This window comes from Nipponia nippon, unplaced genomic scaffold (genome assembly GCF_047370975.1).
Source record: "Nipponia nippon isolate SJK-2023a ecotype South Korea unplaced genomic scaffold, ASM4737097v1 scaffold_2, whole genome shotgun sequence".
NCBI lineage: Eukaryota > Metazoa > Chordata > Aves > Pelecaniformes > Threskiornithidae > Nipponia > Nipponia nippon.
The window spans coordinates 74,987,533-75,013,223 of record NW_028262336.1 but is presented as its reverse complement, the minus strand read 5'-3'; the positions used below and the strand labels follow the sequence as shown (position 1 = coordinate 75,013,223).

At 39.7% G+C, this 25,691-nt stretch overlaps 1 protein-coding gene across 2 annotated transcripts in view; it reads right to left on the bottom strand.

The window, feature by feature from the left end:
- Positions 1-5,163: 5,163 nt before the first annotated feature.
- ABCC4 (ATP binding cassette subfamily C member 4 (PEL blood group)) overlaps positions 5,164-25,691 on the bottom strand; it is a 153,878-nt gene continuing 133,350 nt past the window's right edge. For both annotated transcript variants that reach the window (XM_087758464.1, XM_087758465.1), the window contains 2 exons: positions 14,221-14,355; positions 5,164-9,362 (listed from right to left, as the gene is read on the bottom strand). In XM_087758464.1, coding sequence (XP_087614590.1) covers positions 9,255-9,362; positions 14,221-14,355 — 243 coding nt within the window. In that variant the 3' untranslated portion in view covers positions 5,164-9,254. The remainder of the gene's footprint in view (positions 9,363-14,220; positions 14,356-25,691) is intronic.

Sequence of the window (25,691 nt, the reverse complement as noted above, 5' to 3'; positions counted from 1 at the left end):
CCTGGCAGATCTGGGGACCCCACGGGGCACGGCTCCAAGGTAAAGAGTCAGGTGTTTCTAGGGTTTCCAGGCAATTACAGGGTTAAGTGGCAGTAGAGTTGAGTTTTCCAGACAAGCTGCCTGGACACATGGACTTCAGTTCCGTTTATACCCTTTGGTTTTGATCCTACCTACAGCAGAGGAGGTTTCTTTCTTCCCAAGCGGGCACGCTGGGTGGCAGATGGGGAATTAATGTCCCCTCCCTGATGTTAGACAATAAATCAGCTCGTCACTAAAATTCGGGATTAAGGGCCGTCCAGATAAATCAAAGTGGGAAATCAAGCTCATTCCTCAACTTCAAGGCAACGGATTAGAGAAGAGGGACACACTCGGCTTGATTCACTCAGTTATGATATGATTAGGTTTTAAAACTCTAGCATGGCTGATATTTCTCCCAGCGTAAGATCAACTTTCCCAGTCAAAAAAAAAAAAAAAAAAAAAAGAGGAAAAAAAGAAAAAAAGGAATTATGCAAACAATTTAACAGCAGGGGCCAGTCTTTATTACAGTCCCCTCAGGATGGGCAAATGAAAGCCCGGAACAGCTACCAACAACAGTAGCCACAGTTACAGTAACAGGGCTTAAATACCGTGTGAGCTTGGCAGCTCTCACCAAGCAAGGAGAAGTCACGAAAAGGCAGATTACACGTAGCAGTATCTGATAGAAGTTTGCCTCAATATCAGTTCCAGGAAAAGGATGAACTGATAGTTGCTTCTTGGGGGGGGCGGGGGGGAGAGGCAGGAAAAAAAAAGCTGGAAGGAAAAGCAGCCTTTCTGGTAAATCTGTGACAACAGCATCAGCAGCTCCGACTGGTTTGTTGCCCATTCCTTTTGGCAGCCCAGCAAAGTCATCTCCCAGAGATCTACACGTCTCCCTGTTAAGTAATCGTTGCACTCACATTCATTAGGCTGCAGCAAAGGCATCCCCATTAGCCAATTAACCAACCCATTAGGAGGTCCTCCTAAGCACTGTGGGCTGCTACACCTTCCTCACAGAGCACCCAGGAGCTTGGCCGGCCGTCGTTCCAGCAAGAGCCCTGAAAAGAGACGAAAAGAGCAACTTTTGGTCTGCGAGACGGAGGCCTCGGAGCAAAACCTCGCTGTTGTTTCCTTCATGCTCTAGGAAGCTCTCCCTAGAAATTTTTCTTTTTCAGAGGGCTGCTCCTCCTCCAAAATAATCCTGATTACTCAAAATGGGCAGAGGCACAGTCAGCCAGCGTGCTTGTAAGGACGACACCTGAGGGGAACAGGCTTCGGCCAAGCCTGGCACAGGATAAGCATCAGCTCTTGCTTACCGGCCCCACTTGGCCTTTCACTTTCTGCTTTCAGCAACGAGAACCAGTTCTGCACAGCATCTGTTGCAACTTCTTACAAGCACAGAAATGCACAAAGAACCCAGGCAAGTAAAACCAGTGCAAGGGGACTCCTTCCAGCCCTGCTCCATCCTAGCAGACCGCAGGCAACTCGTCGCCCTCTCTGTTCTCTTGGCATGTGCAGAGGCACCTTCCTATTCTCTCAAGGCCGCGATGGTCTCTATTGTTCGCTGCTAGAAATGGCAGCAGAGACTTTTCCATAAAACTATTTGAAAAATGCAGATTCTCTTCCCTTCTGTGTCAATGTGCATGCATGATGCGACACGCCATTCAAGTAAATCTAGCTTTACTGACACGGATACTCACAGAAATGAACACATGCGTGTGTACCCAAAATCAGATGAAAACAAAATTTTAAATTCACAGATATGAATGTTTACACCAACCGATACAGAGACAATACTATGTAGTTTGTCTGATCTATTATGAATATGACTCAAAAGAATCAATAAACATTAACCATATACATAAATGTGTGATCTACATAGAATGGTTAGAAGTAATTGCAAAAGGATTTGTTGAGTAATTCCAAAAAAAAAAAAAAAAAATAGAAAAAGGAATGATTGTCAGGAGGCGACCTGGTTGTGGGAAGAGGCACTTAATTCACTGCATGAATGACTCACGGTGAATTACTCGCATAACTCCACTTGCGGAAATCACTACTCTGCAAAAGCGCATACATGTTAAATCAACCAAAACACAGAGCAGTCCATATTCTTGGTACAATGCCGTCTTCTTGCCAGTACAGAATAAACAAAAATCCTCTCAGCTGGGCTGGGAGGGGGGAGAAACCCTCTTTTTTGGTATCCTGGCAATGTTTTCAAGAGACAGTTCAACAGTGCTTGCTTGCCCTATTCATGCCTGGCATTTATGTTAAAAAGAAAGTCTGGGCCTGTAATATTCAAGAGCAAGCTCTTGTTGACAATGAAACTTTGACTAATAATCTGAGGCTGTGTTTTCTACCCAACTCAATTTAATGCCATACGGTAATTAAGGTCCTTTCCTGCAAAATACAGAGCTCTGTAAAGAACGTCAACTGGTATGAACACTAGCAAGATTTGCTTTCTTCAGGCTACTCTCAGGATAAATAAGTCCTTCCTTTATTTGCTATCTGTGGTTGAACTGTGAGGTACAAATCTTACTGGAATTAAACAAAGGGCACTATTTTTCACTGTCCCTCGCACTTTAATTTCCCACAGCAAGTCCCCAAAACTAAAAAAAAAGCAAAAAAGGCAAAAAAAAAAAAAAAAAAAGCCACAGCTCCTTTGTAAGTCTCGTGTGCCTGACACAATCTACCAGCCATACTTCAGGCATCAAACTCAGATGTTAGAGTGGCCAGGTGACACACATCCCCTTGGCTGCATTCAAATTTAAACTGCATAAACTGGGAGCTTATTCTCCGGGTATAGTTAATGCAGAGGCTTCAGCTAGTATGTCAGAGCTCTTCTGTTAGGAGCTTCATTGATTATAAGGAAAAACTTGGTCTACAGGGAGACTCACTGCCCATATGTTGCACGAGGAGCAGCTGCAGAAGGAATAGTCGGCTACAGAGAGCATCCCATCCCAAGCACAGGTCCACGCGGTAGTGACAGCACTGAGGGCAACAGCATCCTTGGGGAGGCAGGAGAGCTCTTTGCTTTTTGTAGCAAAGGCAGAAAAGGTTTTTGTTTGCTTTTGTAGAGCTGCCCAACAGCTAAAGCACCGACTCGGCAGGCAGCAGGCCTGTGCGCTGCGGGAGCTGCAGCCTCGGCCACCACCGCCCAGCCGGAGCGAGAGAGCAGGAGTGAACATGAGCGAACGGCTCCTGCTGCCCAGTGAGACCCAAGCTACGCTGATGAGAGAGCCCTGGAGTAGAGTCCCCAGTTCCTCCTGGTGTTTCTACTGACAGTCATTGAATAAAATGGAAATGGGACCTGAACCTGGGATTTCCTTCGTCCCAGAGGAAACATAATCCCCCGCTTCATTCATTCATGGTGAATATTCCCATCAAAAACATCCTGAATATTATGCTTTGCCGATGCAGAAGATGGAAAGACCCAAGCGGCTCAGGCTAATGAAAGCCTGTAATCCCCGTCTCCCGCTTCCCGAGTGCACGCTCTAAAAAACTGGGGTGGTCCCAGACAGGAGAGGGACGAGAGCTCTGGTCCAGCTTTTAACTCAGCCACGTTTGAAGACAGCAGGTATGATCCAAGTACCCTGAACTGAGCCCCTCCAGTGATGTAGTGTAGGACGTGCCCTGGCTCCAGAACGGCAGCGGGACTACCTCCAGTTTCTTCTCAAGGTTATTGTACTTTTGAACACGTGCTAGATACGTGGCTAAGATCCACAGGGAATTTTGTATCTCAAAATGGGTGAGGCTATTGATTTCAGGCAATTTTGGGAGTTAAGCGGTGCTAAGGTGTAGACAGTGGAAACCTGATCTCAGAGGTTGGAGTATGGCCCTGTGTTTTTATACATTAATATTGCTCCAAATCCAGGAAGCAGCTTTATACACTGAGTTTATGAAATTCATGCTTGTTTGGCGGGCAAGTTCATAAAACACATCTTTGGCTCTGCTATTTATCAGCAGCTCTCTTTCAGGCAAGCAAGCAAATCTAACTCACCCATTTCTAAGAGAGAACTGCTGTATTAACACAGGAGCACACGAATTTGGCAAGAGCGTGCTCCGGGAGGATACTGCGCACGGTGCAAGCGACTATTGGGCTGCGACAACGAAATTTACTTACAGGTGGTTAAGATAGATTCATGGTGGTTGCAAGGCAGACTCGTGGTAGAAACCTGAGAAATTTTTAACACCTATTCCAGCATCGTGTTATAAAAGGACAGATGACAATTCATGTTGCAGCAAGTTCCAGGACTGGAATCCAGGACTGGGGGATTATTGACCAATGCAGAGTTCATCTTGTACTAAAAACTTGCATCAAAATAGTAGATGTAAGTGCTTGAGACAGTTGGTAGACATAGGGAGAAGCTCTGAGCAGTTTTCAGAAACGAGCAGTTTTAGAGTGTCTTGTTAAATTAAGCAACAAACTCATCAGACAGAAGCACAGGATTGAGAGATGACACCAGAATTTGGGAGCTGTGCTGCTAACCACTTCACTTCTGCATCCATTAACCTTCCACCTTTTGGCCGTCCAACCCATGGAGCTTGCTAGCTGCTTGAGGCAGAGACCGTACCTGACCTGCACTTGTGCAACTGCAGTGGTTCTTCCATCACAATTTTTTGAAAAACTATTTGAATTACTTTTTAGCCCTTGTCATTGAAGCAAAAAGCTCGATAATGTAATCTGAGAGATCTCAGACCGCAGATGACTGGTAAAAACAAGCTGGAATGTATTATTCTGTGTTACACCTCCGAATGGAGAATGTTCAACCCTGCGAGTTGGTGATGCCACCAAGAGGTGTTTGGAGATTTCAGGCACGACCTGACTTAGCCCAGCATTTCTGCCTTCAACCACACATTCACAATGATGACAGACTTCTGCACACTTCTGAGAAACACCTTTTAATATACGACAGGAGTTGTCACATGAATGTCAACAAAAGAAATCATTCCATAGCAATAACAAACTGAAATTATTACACAAATGCAAAAAAAAAAAACCCCAAACAAAACCAGAGTTAAAATGATGAAAGAGCAGTGTGCTGTTACACAATGTAAAACATATACAGAAAGCCACATTCTTCTGTTAAAGGGTCAGATGCTCATCACCATCACAGGAAATAAGTGACTTCAACTTCCCCCCCCCCCCCCCCCCGAGGAAAACTTTAAAGTCAGATATTTCGAAGGGTCAGATTAACACAAAAAGCAGCATTTTCAGAAAAGTTTCTATACCATTTGGACCTTTCGTTGCCTTCTGGTTCTTTCTGCAATCTTATTTTAAACAGGTATTGGGAAGGTTAAAAGAAACTGTCAACAGCACTTGAACAATCAGCATTACTGATATCAGTCAGAAGAAGGTCCTCCCTCTTCCAAAGGGCAGTACGAATGGTATTGCAGAAAACTACACCTATCCGGCAAATGAGCTCTGGTTCAGTTCACTATAGAGAATTTTCCCCTTAAAATAAGCAAAACATGAGATAACCTATCCTTGAGAACTGTGGTGGTTTTGACTCTCCCAGTGGTCTTTTGAGGAGGGGTGGAGCAAAGATATACCAAAGTGAATGTCTGGAGAACAATTCTTGAGATCAGAAGAGGAGGATGTTCCTAGTGTTTTATAAACAAACAAACAGCACTTCTGTAACTGAAGATTTTCAGTATTACTGTATAAAATCATATTTATTAGAAGTAAGACTGGAATACTTTAAGGCACCTCATGGTGAAGAAATATTTTAAAGGCTTGAATAACTCAGAAGATTGAGTTCTTTTTCCAAGATCCCCAAGAAGGAATGTAGCTTATAGTAACCAGCTTTGCTATTTCCAAATAAAGCATGAATATTTTCAAAGTGGAAGTTTAGAACTATTTGAACTTTTCTTTAAAAGGAAACATAAAACACCTTGCTGGAAAGATAATTTGTTCATTTAACAGACCAAGACTTTCACCAAAGGAAGGCCTTTCTCATCCTTAATCTGAGTTTTGCCATTCAGGTACATTACACTTTTTAACTCGACTGAAATTAAACGGGTCAGTCAATCTTAACCAATAGTCATCTAAACAAAACAACTAATCGACAACAACCCCAAAGAATCTAAAACACAATTTCCTGATTAAAATATTTCTGTTACTTTAGACTAAAAAGATGGATATAATGCCAATGATAGACACGAATGATTCGCTATCAGTTGTTCTACTCAGCAATTTACGGGTTTCAAGTGTGACTTTGTAAAAAATCTGTTTTTTCTTATGCTGATATTTGATACCTACAGCTAGTAATGTCCTGCCAAAACATGTGAAGAAGCACAATCAGCATTTTCAGAGATACCTAACATTTTTGTGCACATTCAAAAAGCTACAGGATCAAATTAATTCTAGCTTATAGACGGATAGCTAGATCTGTCAGGGTCTCATACCAGTGAGTCTGCAGCAGCCAGCGTTTTGGAGCTCTGCTCTGAAATGTAACTTACCATAGATTCATTTCAGAGCTGAAATGAACTAAAACTGTAATTATACCCTTGGTTTACACATGCGTATCTCCTCGGTTCTGATAAAAAAAAAACAAAACCAAAACCTCAAGGTATACGGCCAGGAGAACATACTGTTCTCTTAGAGTATTTAAAAGTCTCAGTGTATTATACATCATACATATTCTCCTGTAAGAACTAACTATTTAGAAATGTAACCATTTAGATATGTCCAAGCTGCTCAATAAAAAAGGTAAGCAAATGAGCTCAAGCATCAGACTCCCTTAAGTGTCTACACTGCCTTACTGGTCAACTCACCCTCGCTCTGTTTTGGACCACTCCAGCCAGGTCTCTCCATGACAAACCTTGAGCAGAGTTTGGACATGGTTCACACCATGGATCCCTTCCAAAAAGACAGTTACAGACAAGACCATGCAAGGTTGAACTTTCTTCACGCTACACAGTCCCTAGCATTATCCCACGTGACTTTATGCACTACAACACTTCCCTACCTCTTCTCATACCTCTGCAATACAAGCTCCACTCTACTGAGCTGCAGAATAGCCCTATCCTTATTTCGTACAATTTGAATTGAAAAGGAAACCAAACCAAAACGCACTAGATGGTAACTGCGTGCTAGGTCCATAAGTCGAACGCACGAGCCCAGAGAAGACCCAGAGCCAAGTGATACGGAAAAGTGGATGTTGCTGGTGTGCTCTAAGAAGGATTAGCCATAAGCACTGCTTACATGAGCCAATCTGTGCCACGTGGCTTTGGGGACAGGTGGCTGTCCCTGACTGTCTGCTATTGAAGCACCAGATGTAGCACAAGCCTCATGCTGTGCATCACTGCATGAAGCTCGGTTCCACTGATCTCAACGGGATCTGTTCTGGTGTAAGGTGCTACACACTGCAGAAGAAGTGTCAGAACTTGCCAAAAGAAAGCTAGAGACAAGAGCATTTAATTTTTTAACTTCCTGCTAATGACAGAAGAGGATGTTACCAGCAAAACTAGATGCCTGATGTTTGTTTTTCCCTCCCCACCCAGCAAGGGAAGCTGGCTGGTGGCACAGCAGGTTGTAAGAGGTCCACCCCCAGGATCTCACAGCAGGACAGCAAGCCTCACCGAAGGGAAGATGCTGCAACAGGGGAACAAGGATTCTGCCTCTCACCACTGCGCTGACTCCTGAGCACAACAAAGTCCTTCTAGATGAGCCCTTGTGCTGAGGCACAGGCTTTGGCCTCAATTTACTTCTCTACAAGGAGAGAGTCATTTTGTATTTGAATCAGTTATTTGCTTGTAGAACTGCTTGAAATGAGAAACATTTGTGTTTGCCTTCCTTTTAGACCACTGGGTGAACACTGGGTAAATAACATTTGTGTTACATAGGTAATAGCAAGCATCTTCAGTGTTTTTTTAAAAAGCACAGTATTTTCTATGTCTTGAAGAGATCTGTTGCCTTTTAGTCTCTTCTGTGCCCTTTAAACAGTAAGATGAATACATTTATTTTCTACTGGATGTCAAAGAGTAGGTATCTCACCAAACATGAAAAAAATCTGAAGCAGCATAGCACTTGCTTGATTTTTTTTTTTTTTTTAAAGCATGGGAACAGTGCCTTTGTATTAAAGTGCTTTGCTGAATCAGGACATAACTTAGGAATACCGAACCTCTCTCTCTCACTGCATTCCTCTCACTATCAGCAACAGCCATTCAAAACTACAGGTTGTACTTTCCTACCTATTCTGGTAGGATGGTAACTTCAAACAGCTTGAGTTCAACAGAACCCCTGATGCAAAACTTAAATATACTAAGGTTATGTATTTTTAACATATATTTAATGAATTTGTTGTGTACCCTGCAGTTATAGCTTTGGCTTGAAGGCACAAATATTAAGGCACAATAAATGCAAATAATGTATACATTTCAATGTGTTGTGTTGAAGATAACTTTGTACTACACGGTATTTAGGTATAATGACATGTCATTCAAACGTTTCCTCAAGTTATTTTAATACCTTTTTTTCTTTGATAACCCGGATAAAAAGAGGAATGTATGTTAAATTATTTAAATATTTCTTCAGTGCAAATGTGGTAATTTTCTTCTAAAGTATAGAAGATTGAGATTGATTTTTCAGCATTTGGATTTTAGCAAAATAAAACTACTATTTACATTCATCTTGAACAGCATTATTTGCATTATTTATCAAAAAAAAAAGTATATAGTACTTCTTGAAGAAAAAGTATTTTTGGCTTGTTCAACTCTTTTTCTACCAACCTGCATAGCTACTTATGACAGGTAGAAAGACAGTTACATTAGACAACTAAGTTGTACACTACCGAATCTGCTGTTTAGACATAGCTGTCATGCTAAAGTGACACTGAAAAAATTTTGGTTTCGCTTGCTCTCAAAATATTTCCAAAAGAGGAAAAGGACACATTCCAATTTTTTTTATAAGCTCCAAATACGCACCCTAGACCTGTTAGGTGTCCTGCACCTATTTAAATAAAAGAGATCTCTACCACATAACTTTCAAATAAAAACTGAGCCTGCCTAATTTCCTTAGCAACACAAACATAACTTGTTGGAAAGGAAAACATATTGCACTGAAATTAAAGAAAGAGGGACAGTAAAAAAATTTTCTTCTCACTATTAAATAGGAAGGATGTCCAGTGCAAAGAATCGCCCCTTCCCTTTCATCTTCCGTTGACACTTGCAAACATCGTCACAGAGTTTAGACATTCTCAGGTTTACATTCTATGGAAAACAGTTAAGGTTATTAGGAATCACAGTGCAGTTTCAGTTACGCATAATCCTGAGGAAGGATCCAAGGAGGAGTCTGTGGCAAGTTGACCATTCTGAACAACTTCTGGGTAATTCTTACTGAAGTACACCTAGGAAAAATATCAGATTCTGTGAGTAATTATGCATCAAACACCTTTTAGTTACAAATAAAATTTCTGGAGATAAATACAGTAGAGATAAATACATGTCCTTAAGAAATCCCAACAGGAACTTCAGGTTAGTGGCATTCAGTAACTGTGTGTCACTGAAAAATTAGTAGAATTACTGCATGATCTTACATTATAACAAAGCGTGAGAAAAATCCCACACAACCTGTAGATCCACTCAAATTCTGGTAATTCAGATAAATAGATATGTTTTATCACTTTACATTAAACTGATAAGTAAAATCATTTTACTAGCTCAAAACATGGAGATAAATTAAAAACAGGATGACAAAGAAGCTGTGAAATCTTGCGTCTGCACAAGGGTTTCTCATTTTCACACATAAAATGAACACAATGGATTTCGATGTTAATATCAGGTTGTAATCCCTATATTTTACAAACTATGATTGACAACCATTGAAACTTCGAGGTATATGTATGAAATATCCCAGCGTTTAATTTGTGCTGCAGAGCAGTTATAGGGCCTATAGAAATGTGATCTCTGGATAGTGAACCACAATAATGAAAGAAGAAGCAAAAGCTTTAACAATGACTCAACCAAGCAACTTCTCTAAAATGTAAGATGATACCAAATAATAGGACAGTTCTTTGCCAAGCCTTTGAGTTCATGAATTCTACCAATTTCTAGCTCAACTAGAAAAGATACAGGTTTCCTGATAAATGTATAATCAGAACATAAAGGAAATGAAATGCTGTCAAGTTTCACTGTTCCACAATCATCAGTTTTTAGTAGCTGTATCATATCTCTGTTCCTTGACAGATGCGCATAACAAAATGAAATAATGTCAGGACTTGTGTGCTCTTATCTAAAAATGTGTTTGGGTGAAAAAGGACTTCAAATGCAATTTTTTCAAAGAAGAATGTGAAAAGTTTTGTTTGAATCTTTAAAAACAGAAAATACACTATCTTTCTGAAGCTGACATGTGTCACGAGTTAGGTCTCATAGTCAGACTGCTTTGACTACGGCTTATGAAACATTTCTCCAATTTATATTTGAGAGTGTTGTCAATAAAGTTCAGTTTGTTTGATAATAATGTCCTTTTCATATATATGAATACATGTATAAGACACGCAGGATAAAAAAGAAATAGTAATTCTATAAAAACATTCCTGTAAGTACCACTGTCATATTTTGTGCACACGTGCTAACGCAGGATATATACATCTTTACAAGTTTCAAAGAATATTAAGGTCTGATTTGAATCAACAAAAGAATTGGAAGTCCTGTTAAGAGGCATTCCTCAGTAACCAGCCACGATCGGATGCAACAGAGGAAAGTTAATCAGGCGCCTGCCTGCACACACGCTGCGGAGACGGCAGCCCCAGTTGTGTATTCCCATCCCGTTCCTGGTTTAAAACATAAAACTTTGGCATACTTTTAATGCAGCTTTTGAATGTGAATTTTTTTTTTAATAGAAAGTTAATAGAAAACCTTGGCACATTACTAGAGACGTAATGAAATGGCAGCTGCTTTTCAACTGTCTCATTGCAATTCCTCCCCTGAGCCCAATCCCTCAAGATATTAAATGCCCAAGTCTTTATACAAGTTTCTTCCACTGCCAACAGAGCTGCAACCTTTTTAAAAGTAATCACTGAGGTGAGATAACACCTAGTATTTTAATATTTACACATCTGTCATAGCTTTAAAATAAAATAACCTTTATTTTTCCCTCAAAGTACTCAAAAACTGATTGACAGAAAACCAGCCCTATCCTGATGCCACCAAAGCTTGCAGAAAAGCCTCTCTCAATGCTGCCAAGAGCATGGAGAACACACCAACTTTTGTTTATCTGAAGAAATGAGCACTTTTTTTTTTTCCCTTTTTAACTGTTTGATGACTATTTCTCACTTTCACATAGGATTTTCTCCTAACAGCTTCTTGTAAACTGAGCAAAGACAAAAACACAGTCTCACAAGCACAACTCTATTGCAGTCAGGCTCACAGGCTAGTTAATAGATACTCAGCGGTCTCCAATTTGAGCCATGCCTGTGTCGTTTTCTTTGACATCTGCACAAAAAACAGGGATACTGAGTGACCAAGAGAGACATACAAATAGCAACGCTGGATCAATTCAGAAGCCTGAGCTAAGGTTCCAGCAGCAGCTCGATCTTGCAGTGCTTAGCTAAGATGCCCAAGAGATTTTTTTGAAAATTAGGTTTCTTCAAAGATGTCCAAGTTACTCTTCCAATTTAAGATGTGTAGTCCCTCTTCATTTGCACTTAAAGGATATGTGCAGAATTTATACTGTTCCAGAAAATGCATTTAAAGTCTCACCTTACTGAAAGAAGCTCTTGGTACAAGTTTATTCTGCACAAGATTCAGGTCCAAAATGCAATAAATCAAATAATCATTGCCAAAGCATGGCCACATTCCAAACCATTTCACTTAGCAACCCACTGTAACGCTTTTGAAAAGTATGTATATATGTCATATTACCATTTCTTTTTATGTGCAGCATGCTGTTTTTTCAACAACAGAAAAAAGCTGTTCTTCATAAAAACAGTTCTTAGTAACCACAGTAGGAATGTGAGACCAACAGCAATACATGTAACAGACTTACTAGTGTAAAAAGAAAAGCCGTTGGAATCAGCTCTTCTGACTAAGCAACTTCTCTGAAAGTATGCATGAAGCACAAGGGACAGCAATAACAAAAACCTTGAATTAATGTCCAAGTCCTTCAAACAGAAAGAAGTGTAACTGTGCTTCTGGGTAGCTGCTGACTGGAGATATAGTCTCTCGATTCCCATATTTTTGGGCTGAGCAGGGATAAGCACCATGCTTTGCATTCTTGGCAGATGCTAAAGCTTGTATCTGCCTTCTAGCCTGGGAGTTAGCAAACTTCATCAAACCACATTTCAGCAGACTGGTTCCTGGATCTCTTCCCTTCCTGTACAAAATCACATAACATTGATGTGGTAACTGCAGATGACTATATGGGCAAGTAACATCAGGCAATTATTTTTATATATTTTGAGTTATCTTTGAACGCAATTGTGCAATTGGGGAGGACTGCAGGGAAAGAAGGAGAGACAGCATGACATGGCTAAATCTCTACAGATGACAGCTGGACAGCCTCACCTCTTGCCATTCCAAGGATCAAGCCTTAGGAAGCTAGCCTTCACTTTACAGACAAACACTAGTCATATGAATTTGAAGCTATCCTTTTAAACATCATTTATGTAACCTCCAGATTGTCGTACACATACCATAAAAAACATGGCTAACCCATTCCTCTCTAGTAATAAAATATAAGAAGCTACGTTGCAGCAACGGTGAAGGACAGCGGGACTCATTGCATAGTCTAGTTAAGGACAAAGCTGTTTCCTCAGTTCTGCAAGTAGTGCCACACATGAATTTACAGTGTACGCTCTTGGCTACAAAGCTTCGCTTGAAAAACTCTTTTTTTTTTTTTTTTTTTTTTAAAAAAAAAAAAAAGAGGTTTCAGCAGCTCTAAAAAAATTCTAAGAATATGAACAGACCCAGAAATCTCTTCCCTAATCTGCAAAAAGTCCAATAAAATAGCAGACATGAGTATGCAGCCTCCATGACAGCACAATTTTTCATTTTTTCCAACTTGCTGGAAAGGCATCTATTTTTACTAGCAAATAGCCAGGCACCTGCCATTTTGTTTCCTGTCTTTCTGTGTTGCTTCCTGTCTATTGGTCTCCTGTTTCCCCAGGAAACAGTTTGGAGTTTGTGTTCCCCTAGCTCTGCTCCACACATCCAGCAACTTGAGGAGAGGAAAGCATAAAGGCTAGAGATAAGACCTTTGCCTCTTGTCTTGAAAAGGCTCTCTTAGGTCACTACATGACTAATACCAGTGCCTTACTTGCACGCCGAAAGTAAAGTTACATGACTATGAAGCAAGTTGCTGACAAACTGCGTACCGCCAGTCTCAGCTGAAGTGGTGCCGAAACTTCATTGGCACTGAGAGAAATAAAACCTTGCTCTGGACATCCTGTGTGGTAAACTATCAAGAAAAAAGAAATCAAGCCAAAAGCTAGTCAAAATGAGTTCCTCAATCACAGGTCAATTTTTTATCTTCTTATCTCTGCTTCAGCTTTCCGTCTGAAAAGTGGAGATGATATAGTTTCACCTCAGAGTCATATTATGAAAATTCATCCATTGATGTTTCTTAAACACGTTGATTGCCAGAGGAATGCTCACGATTACATTAATAATTCTGTACTCAGAGTAGGATTTGAATAGTAAGCAGTAAATTGGGCACAGAGCCTTTTAGGAGGCAACAAAACATTCAACAGCTATTTCTTAATGGAGCCCTGCTCATCCCATGTGCAGAACAGAGCAAGGGTACAAGAACGAAGTAAGAGAAAGCACAAAAATAAGAATGTGATCACACCCCCCAGAGACCATAATATAATGCACAGGTACTGAACCTCAAACGAAAATGTGAGGGGCCCTTTTAAAAATATAGAAATAACAGATGAATGCTGGACTCTGCAGCCCTAACGTGTTTTTACAGCACATTTTTCGAAGATCAATGCCCAGCACAGGTGAGTATGTCATATATTATTTACACTTACCGTTTTGTGTACATACAGAAGGATGCAAGAAATCCAAACAGTCTTTCAACTCGGGGTATATAAATACACTTATCATTTGGAAGTCTGTGTATATCCCACTAAAAAAAGCACTGAAAATGATGGCTTTGCCTTGCAAAGCTGACAGATTCTTTAGTGGAAGGCTTACTATAACACTGAATATGATAACTTGAGATAAACAAACTGCAAACTTAATTATCCCTTCTTCTAAAATTACCCGTTTTGCTGTTTCAATCAGAGAAGCCGCTTCAGTCTTGCCCACTTGTTGCACCATTTTGTAAAGCAAGCCGTCTTGTTCTTGCAGCAAAATGTAAGGTTCACCATATTCTTTCACTCTTCCTGCATCTAAAACCTGTTAAATCAGCAGAAACCAACATATTAACATAAGAAATTAAAAAAACAAATGTTAGAGTCTACAAGCAAGGGGGAAACATAGGCATTTCAAGTCCTAAGATGAATTTTGTATCCTGAAAATGAAATATGTCCTCTTCAAACTAGCATAGCACTTTTTCAGTTTATACACCTATTGTACAATTTTAGAGTGCCCTACAGCCATTCCACCTATAGGAATCCAATGCAAAGTTATGCAGAATATGGAAATACAAAGTTTGTGAAGCCAACAAAGCAGATTATAAGATTCATTGTGTAAGAAAGAAACAAAGAGGCCTAAAATGGGCTCTGAAGTAAACAGCTGTGGGTAAAAACCACGCAATAACCACCATGACGGTTAAGGGAGAATAAGTAGGTCTTTTGGATTAGAGGAGGTGAAGATGTAATTAAAGAAAATGAGGGTGTTGCTGAAAAGATAAACAATTTCTTGCATCAGTTTTTGCCAACTACATATTAGAAAGATACTTACCCTGAACCTATTCTTTCTACATAAAAAAAGACGAGATGCCACCAGGGACATAGGTACCCAAAAGTGAGGAAGGGAGAAGGAAAAAACAACAGAAAAATTAAAAAGGCGTTAAGTCAGTAAGCCACAGAGGATATACACAGTCAAAAATATCAGAAAAAATTCAAGAATAAGCTGATTGAACCTTGAAGAAAATATTCTCATACTAACGACTTTATTTAAGGACTGCATGGTAGCAAATATTGCACTTGAATTGTGAAAAGCCTTGTGGGATTAATTCAGGGAACTTTTAGACTAGCATATATGTTTTGAGATAAGACAGCAATTTAGTTAAAACAGTCATTAAAACACAAGTAGAAGACACACAGATCACAGGTAGAATTTGTTCTCTACAGTTTTAGCAAAAGTAAATTGTACCTCACAGATCTGATACAATTCTTAATGCATCAGAAGAAAATGGTTTATATGGACATCCAGAAAGGTATCTGGCGTAACTGAACAGCTGTGCTACAAGGGACAAAAATTTTTCAAGAACCTGGGCAGAAAACAGAGATTAGGTAGGAACTGGTGGGAACCACATCGTTATGGCATATGTGGTAGCTATGTATGTGTTAGCCATCAGAAAAAGGAGCTATGAGGAATGTGACAAACCTGCAAACAACACGAAAATGTGCAGGTAAGTCTAGACCAGAGGAGATACAGATACACGTTACTAACCTAAGAGAATAAGAAACACAATAGCAGGGAAAAGTCAATATTGACAAATGCAATGCCCTCAAATACTTAACTGGCTTATAAATTAATGGTATTGACTCAAGAAAGAGATTTGGGTATGAGTCTACAAGTTCAGTATTTTAGTCCATGTGTAGGAGCAGTGAAGTTAAAAAAGAGAATTTATGTGAGAAAACAAAGTAATTAAGAAAATGTTTTTGTTCTTATGTAAATAAGAACCTGAATACACGTGGAATACTATTGAAAAAGATATTGCCACAACAGAGGAACTTTAACCCAAGCCAGAATTCTGGTGTACGTACTTGTAAGGAGAAAAAAAAAATCTAAAAACCTGGAGCTGTTGATTTCAGGAAAGAAAAGAATAAAAGGTATTATGAGGACAACTTCCAAAATAACAAAAATAGTTTGCAAATGTCTGTTTCCAAGAAGAAACTCCAATAAACTTGGAAACAAATTCAAAGTCCTGTGAGGAAACTTTCAAACATGCGCTTTGCCTGTGCAACTCCTTAAAGCAAAACATCCTGATGGCCAAGATCTCCAAGCGGCCTGGGCCCCTGTTAATGACAAAACCCGCAGTGAAGCAGGACAGCTGAGCTGATCCCTTTGCCTGCGCTGGTGGGAGAATTGCACACTGCCAAGATCGCTGTCGACTTGTTTTTGACACCAGGGACCCGGCACCAGGGGAAAGGCGCCCGCTCCTTTGCTTCCGGTTCAAGTAAGTACATGGCATTTGAATGGAAAGTAACTCAGCCAACAACAGCAGCGTAATTACATCTAAGTTTAAAAATTGTATGCACAGAAACCTCTAAGAAGTTATTTGCTGTTTTCAAAAGCTCGTATGTTAAGAGCACCCAGCTTATACTATGATTTTCCTTTGCAAGCGATTTCCAATACTGTTCGGTATATAGCTGATAAAAGTGCTTGTGGAAAAATTTTAAAATATTAGTAATATTGCATAGCACGATATATAGTCATTTAATATACAGTAGACGCGGTATTTCACCTGCAAAGGTATGCTTGTGCACATGTTGATTTTCCAGGGTACTTAGTCCTATCCCATTTAATCCGAATATTTAAGGATTAATTACAAATATAATTTTAATCGCAATCTTTTGTATACCACAGTATGTCACAGTTAAGGACAGCTTGCTTAAAAATGCCATTAATTAATTAATCATATACAGTTCAATGTAATAATTAGAATTGGGGTGCCACAGCGTAGAACATCTCTGGTGCCCTGAATAAGTAAAGTTTTTTTTAGCATAGCACTAGATTATGTAACCACTCCTTAAGAAAGAAAACAAAAAAGCATCTTCATTAAATGTGTCTCTCACAAGAAAGAACTACAATAGAAAAACAGAGGGTTTTAAGAATTTATATTACTGTGGTATCCGAATTTTAACATTAATTTTGCAAATATCTGAAACAACCACAAACACGGACAATCTTTCTCCTCCAGAGAACCTGGGAGGGAAAAAGGAAAAATTTATTCTTCCTTGACAAGTTTTAAACAGCCAAGTCCAGAAGACGAACAGATAGAGCAAGCGATTTGTGTCTAGAAAAATTCCATTCACATTTTAAACAAATCATTAATCTATTCATATCCTTTCTTGGCGAATAAAACCAAACTTGTTTATGAAAATAGACAGAACAAACACAGGGAAAACAAGCCACGTAACTTTTTTTAAAAATCTGAAATGAAAACTAAAGAATGAAACCAGACACGCAATATCACTCCTACAACTCAGGAATACTCTATAAACCCTGTTCACCAAGGAAAAACACTGTTTCTACTAACTGCTGTCATCTACAAGACAACGGAGAAAATTTAAGCTGATTTACTTGGTAGTTATACATTCATATATTTATACGTTTATTAAAAAGCGCTTAGACAAAGAGATAGGTACTCTTCTTTGAAGAAATAGGTGCTGATAAAATTTAAATAAATAAATAGGCACTTTGGCTAAGGCTTTGCATACTCTTACTCACTGACTCCAAGCCAAATTAAAATCATCAGGACTTCAAAAAGCCAGCTAATCATTCAGGAAAGGTGGAATCTGGTGTTTACCAGCCACATATTTTCTGATCAACTTGCATGGAACGCTTATCACCGCACGGTACGACCGAACCGAACCCAGATGCGTTCCAAGGCAGCTGTACCCGTGGAACTCGATACAGAAAAGACAGAGAAGCTTGTAGCCGGCGAAATCAGATCGGCAGGGTGATAACAGAGGACACACACAGGAGCATAGGACTCTGAATCGGACTGGGATTTCATTATAGACTAACACAGATATCGAGAGAGGGGGATTTTAGACAAATTATTCAACTTTTCAGCTCCTCGGTCTGACTCTTCGTAAAATACACCAAATAAAGACTCACAAACATTCTGTGGGAGTTAACTGCCTGTGAAATACTTAGACAGCCCAGAGTAAAATAAAAACAAACACAAAAAAGCTATATAAACCCCAAGTTGTCATACATAAACCAGGGCCAGATTCTTCACTGTCTTGCACTGGCAGCTTCTTTTACCTCGCCGGCACTGTTCTTGCCTTTGTAGTCACACCCTTTTGACTTCATCAGGATTTTCTTAAGTGGAAGAGTAACTCCAACAGTACAAAATTTACCGAATTGGCTGCTGGTGATCATGCAAAGGAAAGCACGCACGAAAATTCTTCTTCAATGGAATTTGCTCGCGTCCTTGTGCAAGGTGAAACTGTACTTTACTTATAGCTATCCACATTATGCTTACTCAAGCAGCACTATTCAGACATCTTAAGTTCAAGCAGGGCTCAAATGCTATCTTTTTCTTGAGTAAAATCCTCTCATGCCACCTAATTTCACTTGTTTCATCCCAGTTGAAGAGTCTGGGGCAGTGACTGCTCATCCCAGTTGTGTTTTTTTCAGAAGGATAAGCACCATGCTGGGTAGAAGGCAACACAGTTTTGAACAGCACTTTGTTTGACATAGAGGCACAGAATAACATAGACAGACTGAGAGTAAAAACCTGGCATGGAAGGACAGTGAAACAGAAAAGAAGTATTTGAATTTGACTGACCTGCAAAGGCCAACGTGAAAATGGAGTATTAGACATTTAAATGTGTTGTTTACGTTAACTCTAGCTAGCACAGAAGGACTATTTGCCTATGCAACAAAAATATTGCTGAACTCAATTTGTATAAGATTGGGCAACTACAAAACAGTTGTCCATTTTGCCTCATCTGTACCCCACCAGGTTATCTATCTCCACTTTGCCTAGGTCTCCCCCTGCAAAAACTCCAAACTTTGCAGTATTTCCATTCTATAGTCTCATAGTTTAATGTATTAACCATGACAAAAAAGCAGGGGAGGGAAGACAAAAAGCAAAACATAGAACAGTGAAAAAGAAATCAGATTGATGTCACAAAGAAGAGAGAAACAAGACAATGAACGACAAGGATGCTTCATCACGGTAGTCCAGTTTCCAGCAGAGACCTAGGCAGCAGAACCAGGACAGAACCTTTTCTCCCTGATGATTCCTGCAACTAAGCTATATTTTTCTGTTGCACAGGACTTTGGGAAAAATTCCATTCATTTTGTAAGTGAATTTAAAATCTTCTTTGTGGATTAATATAAGTGAAAGAAGCCATGGAAAAAGAAAGAACATGGTCCCTTAAAAATGCTGTAACAAATACCATGTACTTACGGCTAGCCATAGACACAAAAAAGAAAGTTCTAAATCCTGCATTTTCTAACTTTCAGCAACAAAAGCAGACAAACCAAGAGAACAATAGTTATAAAACATTCTGAGAAAAAAACAGTCCAAGGTTGGAAGTGTTCAGCAACAGAGGAGGGGGGCATGGGAATTTATTTCAATTATTATTGAGGAATGACTAATATTCCTATTCACGTTCATCTTCACCATAAAGCCAGAGGGAAAATGGGACATTTAAGAGTTGATCATAAATGTTTTTATTTCCTATTCAAAAGGAAAATAATTCAAGCGAATTATCTCCTAGGGAATACATCTGATTTAATTTAGACTTGGAAAAGACATCACCAAACAACAAAATTATTATTAAAGTTCAAAACTCCACTAGGAGTACAACTTTGAACAATGTTTTCCTCAGAGAGCATACATCAAGATGATCTTCAGTAAAGTCCTGGGAAGAGGAGAATATTCAGGAGATGCTTCTGGTTACATCATATTATAAGAAATATATTTACCCAAGACAATACATAACTTTGTGGGAAAGAGTCAACAGCCTGTGCTCCAGTTGGCATTAAATTCAGATGCAAGCATGTTCTGTCTCTTCCGTCTCATCATGGTTTGTCAAAACAGATCAGAAACATGTACATACTTCTCTGAAGAATAATTTATAAATATCAACCTATCTAAACAGGTTTGCGAACATCGAAGAACATTGAGAAGGCTGCAAATGTAACTCAGGAACCATTTTAAAGTTGTTGGGGTTTTTTTTTTTCCTTTTTAAGGGTTTTTTCTTTTTCTCCATCCCCGCCCCTTTTTTAAAGTTTTCGTGGTGGAGCTTTGTTTGGCTGTTTTTTCTTTTTTTGTTTTGGTGTTTTTTCAGTCTTCAGGTTTAATCTAAGCATTCCCCAAGCTCCTTCAGGGTTCCTATACAAATTACTCTACCAGTAACTACAGACAAATTTGGTGTCAAATAATGTACGTTTCTTATATCATGTGTACAAATAAAGCAGACCATACTTGGGCATTTGCTTTCTTATAATCGGAATTATTATTTTCAGACTTTCCAAATGTTTCACCTCAGCAGAGCTTAACTTTGCTGTAACAATGCCAAATCTGCCACTGGTCACTGGGATTTGACATGTACCCCCTTGCCCACCTTCCCCTGCTTCACAGAAAAGGCAACTTCAGGCATTTCGTTCTGTGACAAGAAACAGTGGATTTCTTTAAACTGACATCATTCTTGAGCTATAACTTAGGGAAAATTGAGCATGCAACGCTGCCTGGTAAATTGTTCCACATATGAGTTATCTTTACTTTTCTTGCAGAGGCTTAAAAATCAACCGTCTTTTTCTCCATCTGATGGCACGCCGCTGTAAGCTGGCTGGAATGTTGTGGGAAAAAATATCAATTATGTATGTAGTAATGAGTCTTATTCTACTGATAATCTTTTGATATTAACTCCTGTATCTTGTTGGAGGAAAGAAGCCTGCTAACCAGTCACTGCAGATGTTTCTTACATTGTTCAGTTTCCTCACCTCAAAATATCTGATATAGAGTGCAAGTTCAACCTTTCCCTTAGAGACTATGAAGGGACCTTATGCCAGTTCTTACCAACAGCTGTACACGCTGACAAAACTCTCCCTTGGTCAATCAGTAATGACTGTTTCCATCACTGTAAAGCCACATTTCTCAATCGGGATTGCAGAATGGCTTAAATGTGGCCCTGAAGTGATAGAAGATATACTTCAGCTTTTGAGGGTCTTAGAAAGTTAGATAAGCTACAAGGATATTAAACTTTTCAAGAGGTAAAGGAATATTGTTGCAGATGACTGGGCATGTCTCTTGGTTTTATCAGTTTCTGATGACAATGAACTTGTGGCTCAGCTGCCATGCACACAGTTTTACCTTATCAGAAACTCTCTGCTCAAAGAATCAGCCACCAGCACGCCCTATGCTAATTTGCTTTTAAACAGTAATATAATATTTCTGAGAGAGCAAAAAATCATCCTCTAAAGATGTGTTAGTATTTCTAGTATGGTCTGGATGCTATACCATTGTCTTTAAAGAAATATGCTCCGACTGTCCTGTCCTTATACTGATGGAAACGCATTCACACACAAATACCTGACAGAATGAGAGATCAAAGTTCATCAAGCATTGGCTTCGCTTCCTGCAATAATTCAAATCCAGCTCTTCATTTGACTGCTCCCAGCTGAAGTACTGCCTCAATAATTAGGTTTTACTTAGGCAAAAGAAGAATCTTGTTGGGCAGCCCTCTTGAAATAGGGGCAGCTTTTAAGAACTCAAAGATGCCAATGTTTTGGAGAGGTGTGGCTTAAAACTGGCAAAGAGAGTCAACAATCCTAATATCTTTTCAAGCTTATTGGGATTTTGACTCATTTTAGAAACAGCTGGGCCAGGTGTGATATTTACAACTGTTGTAGACACTTTATTTCAGCTGACAAAACTTGCTCTGATGCATGACTATGGCACATAGCTCAGTATTTTATGCAAAACGTGGCCTAAACATCTATGTAATATCTTCCCTTAATGGTAAAGATGCATAAATTACTCAGCTTTGAAAACAATGTGTTCACTGTTGATATCTGTTGAACTCAATTACTAAATTTCAAGAAAGAACACAGAAGGATCTGGTTTTCCCTTGTGGTTTGCCAAACATCAACCCAGTTTCAGAAGATCTGGGAATGCTGGAAATTGCCTTTGTTCAGATTAAAAAAAAACACCTGATCATTTCTGAAAAATCACTTGCTAAACGCTTAGCTCTTCCAGAAACTCTGCAAGTCTTGAGTTACCAAATCAAAGGAGAAACCTAATGCTTCCCAGGCCCTTTGCTCTCCATCAGTTGGCCAGACGGGCTTCAACCCAGCCAAGAGCCAGGTAGGTAGGTTGGCATTAATCACACACATCTGGTGGAACTGCTTAAAAACTCCAAAGAGTCTCCCTGAAATATTTCACCAGCCCTTATAGTTAAGTGTTGAGATCCTTCCTAAGTTTTCACATTTGATTGTTTAGATCCCGAAAATCTGGACATCAGACAATTTACCAGTCACCTTACGGAACACATGTACACAAGCAATGTTTTTGCTGTGGACATACTGATACTGATATTCAGGTATGCTGAGACCAAGTATTCTTTCACCTTCCCTCTGCAAGGCATCTCACCTATCACCATTAACTTCTATCTTCTACCCCATGCAGGTCCTTTTCTGTGACTATCCTTCCTATTCTTATCTTCACATTTCTTTACCCAAGAGACTTTGGTCCTACAGCACAGCTGGGATTTTTCTTACATTGAATAAAAAATAATAAATTTAGTTTTAATATTCCCTAGTCCGTATTTTCAAGACAGAGGCTCAGTCAAAAAAGGTGTTTTATTAGCGTTTGTTCCTTTTGAATAATGACGGCAGGTGCACAAATATGAATGTAGCAACTTTACTGTGGATTACTGGATTCAGATCCACAAGATACTTTAAGGTTTCTATGAAGAATTAGGTGCCTAAGTATCTTTGGAGACCTGATCCCTAGTTTCAAAAATTTGGCTTTCATTCAGGCTACTATAATCCATTAACCTCCCTTTATATTCTTTTAACAGAATAGACTTTGATAGCACAAGTATAATATCCAATAATATTTCACCACATTCAAGATACTGGGCTAATATAAGGTCAAAAATCCTTTCAGCTCTGTTACAGAAAAAAAACCCAAAACCAAACTCATTTTATACCCTTGCAGTTCTCCTACTTTAGAATTTTGAAGGATTGAACAACAGCTCTGAACGTTGCCCTAATTACTTCTACTTTTCACAAAGTTTCGTGTTTTACCATCCCAGGCTCCAGGAAAACTTATGGTCTTGCCAATTGACCTCTCTTAGACATCTTATGCACTTGAGGGCTTGTATATGACAGCAGGTAGCTCTCCACCAAAGAAGCATTCATACACGTACATACTTAAGATGAGAGAGTCAAAGCTAACGGCAACACGCACAGTTTTCACAAAGAACTGTTCTATAACTAGGACTGGACGTTTCTGTATCTTGCGACTTACATAATCTCCCCTAAACAGAATGTCTAAGATTTACTGTAAAATACGTTAGTTTTCCAGCAGTGACATTTAAATAGGAGCCAAAATAAGAGCCAACAGACCAGAGCAGTCATGGCTTTAACTCCGTATTACTAACTTCAGTGTACCACCACTACCTTCATATGTTCTCCACATCTCCATCTGAAGCTGGGCCACTGCAGCAATAGCTCACACAAAGGTATCAGCAGGGCAGCTGGGGCTCCCCCACTCCTTCAAGAGCTCTGCTTCTCACTGGTCTGCAGATTCAGACTCCCTCATGCTTATTCTCCCTCTAGCTCCATGACTCTTGCATTTCTGGCAGCACAATGCTTCAAAAGGAAGGGTGGAGACTGGCCTTAACCTGACTGCCCTGTGTATGCTGGTGGGTACAGCATCTTTCTGGGAATGGGGAGCATTGCATCCAGACCTCCTCAGACAGAGAGAGTAGAGCACAGATTTCTGCACTTCGTGGAAGAACGCTGTCATCCCCATGCTAAGGAAGGGCAGCATTGCCATCACTATCATGTTTGCTTAGGTGTATATTAACACCATTGCCTCATCTCCAACTGGATGGATGAAGGATACTAATGTACAATACCAGGTCAGATACCAGAATTCCAGAGAGATAAGTGCTCAGACCCTGTCTGCTGCATAGCATTTTCTGTCGAGCTGTATATGACTCCTCTTTCACCATGCAAACTGCCTGGATCTCTCTCCAGAGCTCCTCTTTGCTTTCAAGATGCTTACACCCACTCTCAGTGGACGGATTGCCCTGATGAGGTTGGATGTGCACAGTGCATGAAACATGGTGCCTGATTTATGAGGCCCAGATGTTCCACCATGGTAAACGTAACATCAGAAAAATGAGAACAACTGAATGAGGGAGGCTTACCGGAAAGATGTGGGAAGTCATTTTCTATTGACCAAAAAAACCAACTCAAGTCTGGCTGTGAAGTATGTTGTATTGTTAGCTTGAATATTAGTCATTTCAGAATGTAACCACAACAGGTTTTCCCATAAATAAATCAAATCTCTTCCCATGATTCTCTTCATCAAAAACTTCCTATTTGAATGACAGTTTTTAATTACTAGATCAAGTTCTGCTTGCATAAAGAGTTTCCATTTCAAAGAAGTACTGCACTGATATGAAAAGTCTCTGTGGAGAAACATCCTTGTCATTGGAAAATGCACAAGTTTTGACTACTCTGTGGTTTTCCTATAGAGACCACGGCATAGCATATAGGGCAAACAACTGCATCAGGTTCTTGCCAGATGCATATACTTAGTTTGCTGCTGATCAACTCTGTCCCTGGGTGAGCCTCGATTTCTGTACACTTCTGTTTTCCCCTCTGTAAAAACACAGTTTCTAAAAAGTACTTCTCAACCTGGAGAAGGAAGTAGAGAGAAGGGGGAGGAGTGGGCGATGGGGCTTTTATTAGATCCCACTGGAAGTCTTGGGAGTGGTGCCTCTTGGCTGCCCCAGGCTGCTCCTGGCTGGGTCTGGTGAGCTGCAAATGCAATTTACGTAAAATGCCCTCACCCTCTAAGGTGAGGACAGGACAGGGAAGAAGCTGTTGTGGTGGTGGGGAAGGTATGTGGAATGAGGGGCCAGTGGAGCAAGCCTGAGCTGAGCTTCTGCCAGGATTTGCCATCACAGAAGAGGCAACTGCAGCATTTATCCCATCCTCCCCTTCTGCCAGGGAGCAGGGTGGCTGCCTGTGCCAAAGAGCTAAAATGGGTACTGCTAGCACCTGACAGGAGGAGTCGCAACTTGGGTTCTCAAACTAGTGAAGGAAAATGAATGAGAAAATGTCCTATGAGACTCTAGAGCATCACAGAGGGAAGAAAAAAAAAAAAAAAGAAACAAAAAGAGTTTGAAAACCGCTGGATTATAATTTTATGGTAGTATTATTTGATGGTCTAACTTAACAAGTCTTTCCAACTTTGGTTCCAAAGATTGTATGGATACTTCCCTATCTCACCCAGGTGTTTGAAGTTTAATTAATTAATGTTTGTAAAGAGCGTTACAATTTCCAGATGAAAGGTCCTATGCAAGTGCAATGTAGTATTACTCATTGAGGTGATTAGGTTAGAGAGTATCACATTACACAATACAGCTCTTCCCTCAATGATTTTAAGCGTTTGAAGTTTTGATAAAATGTGTTTATCACTAAGATAGATATAATGGAAATACTCTTAAGGTGTGACCTGGATTATGAAACCAGAGGTATGGTTTTGGGAATGGAACAAACGAGAATTAAAACAACTCCTCAGGCCAGATTTGTCTACAATTGTATAAAATGTTTTCTGTTCATCCTTTTTTTCTCTT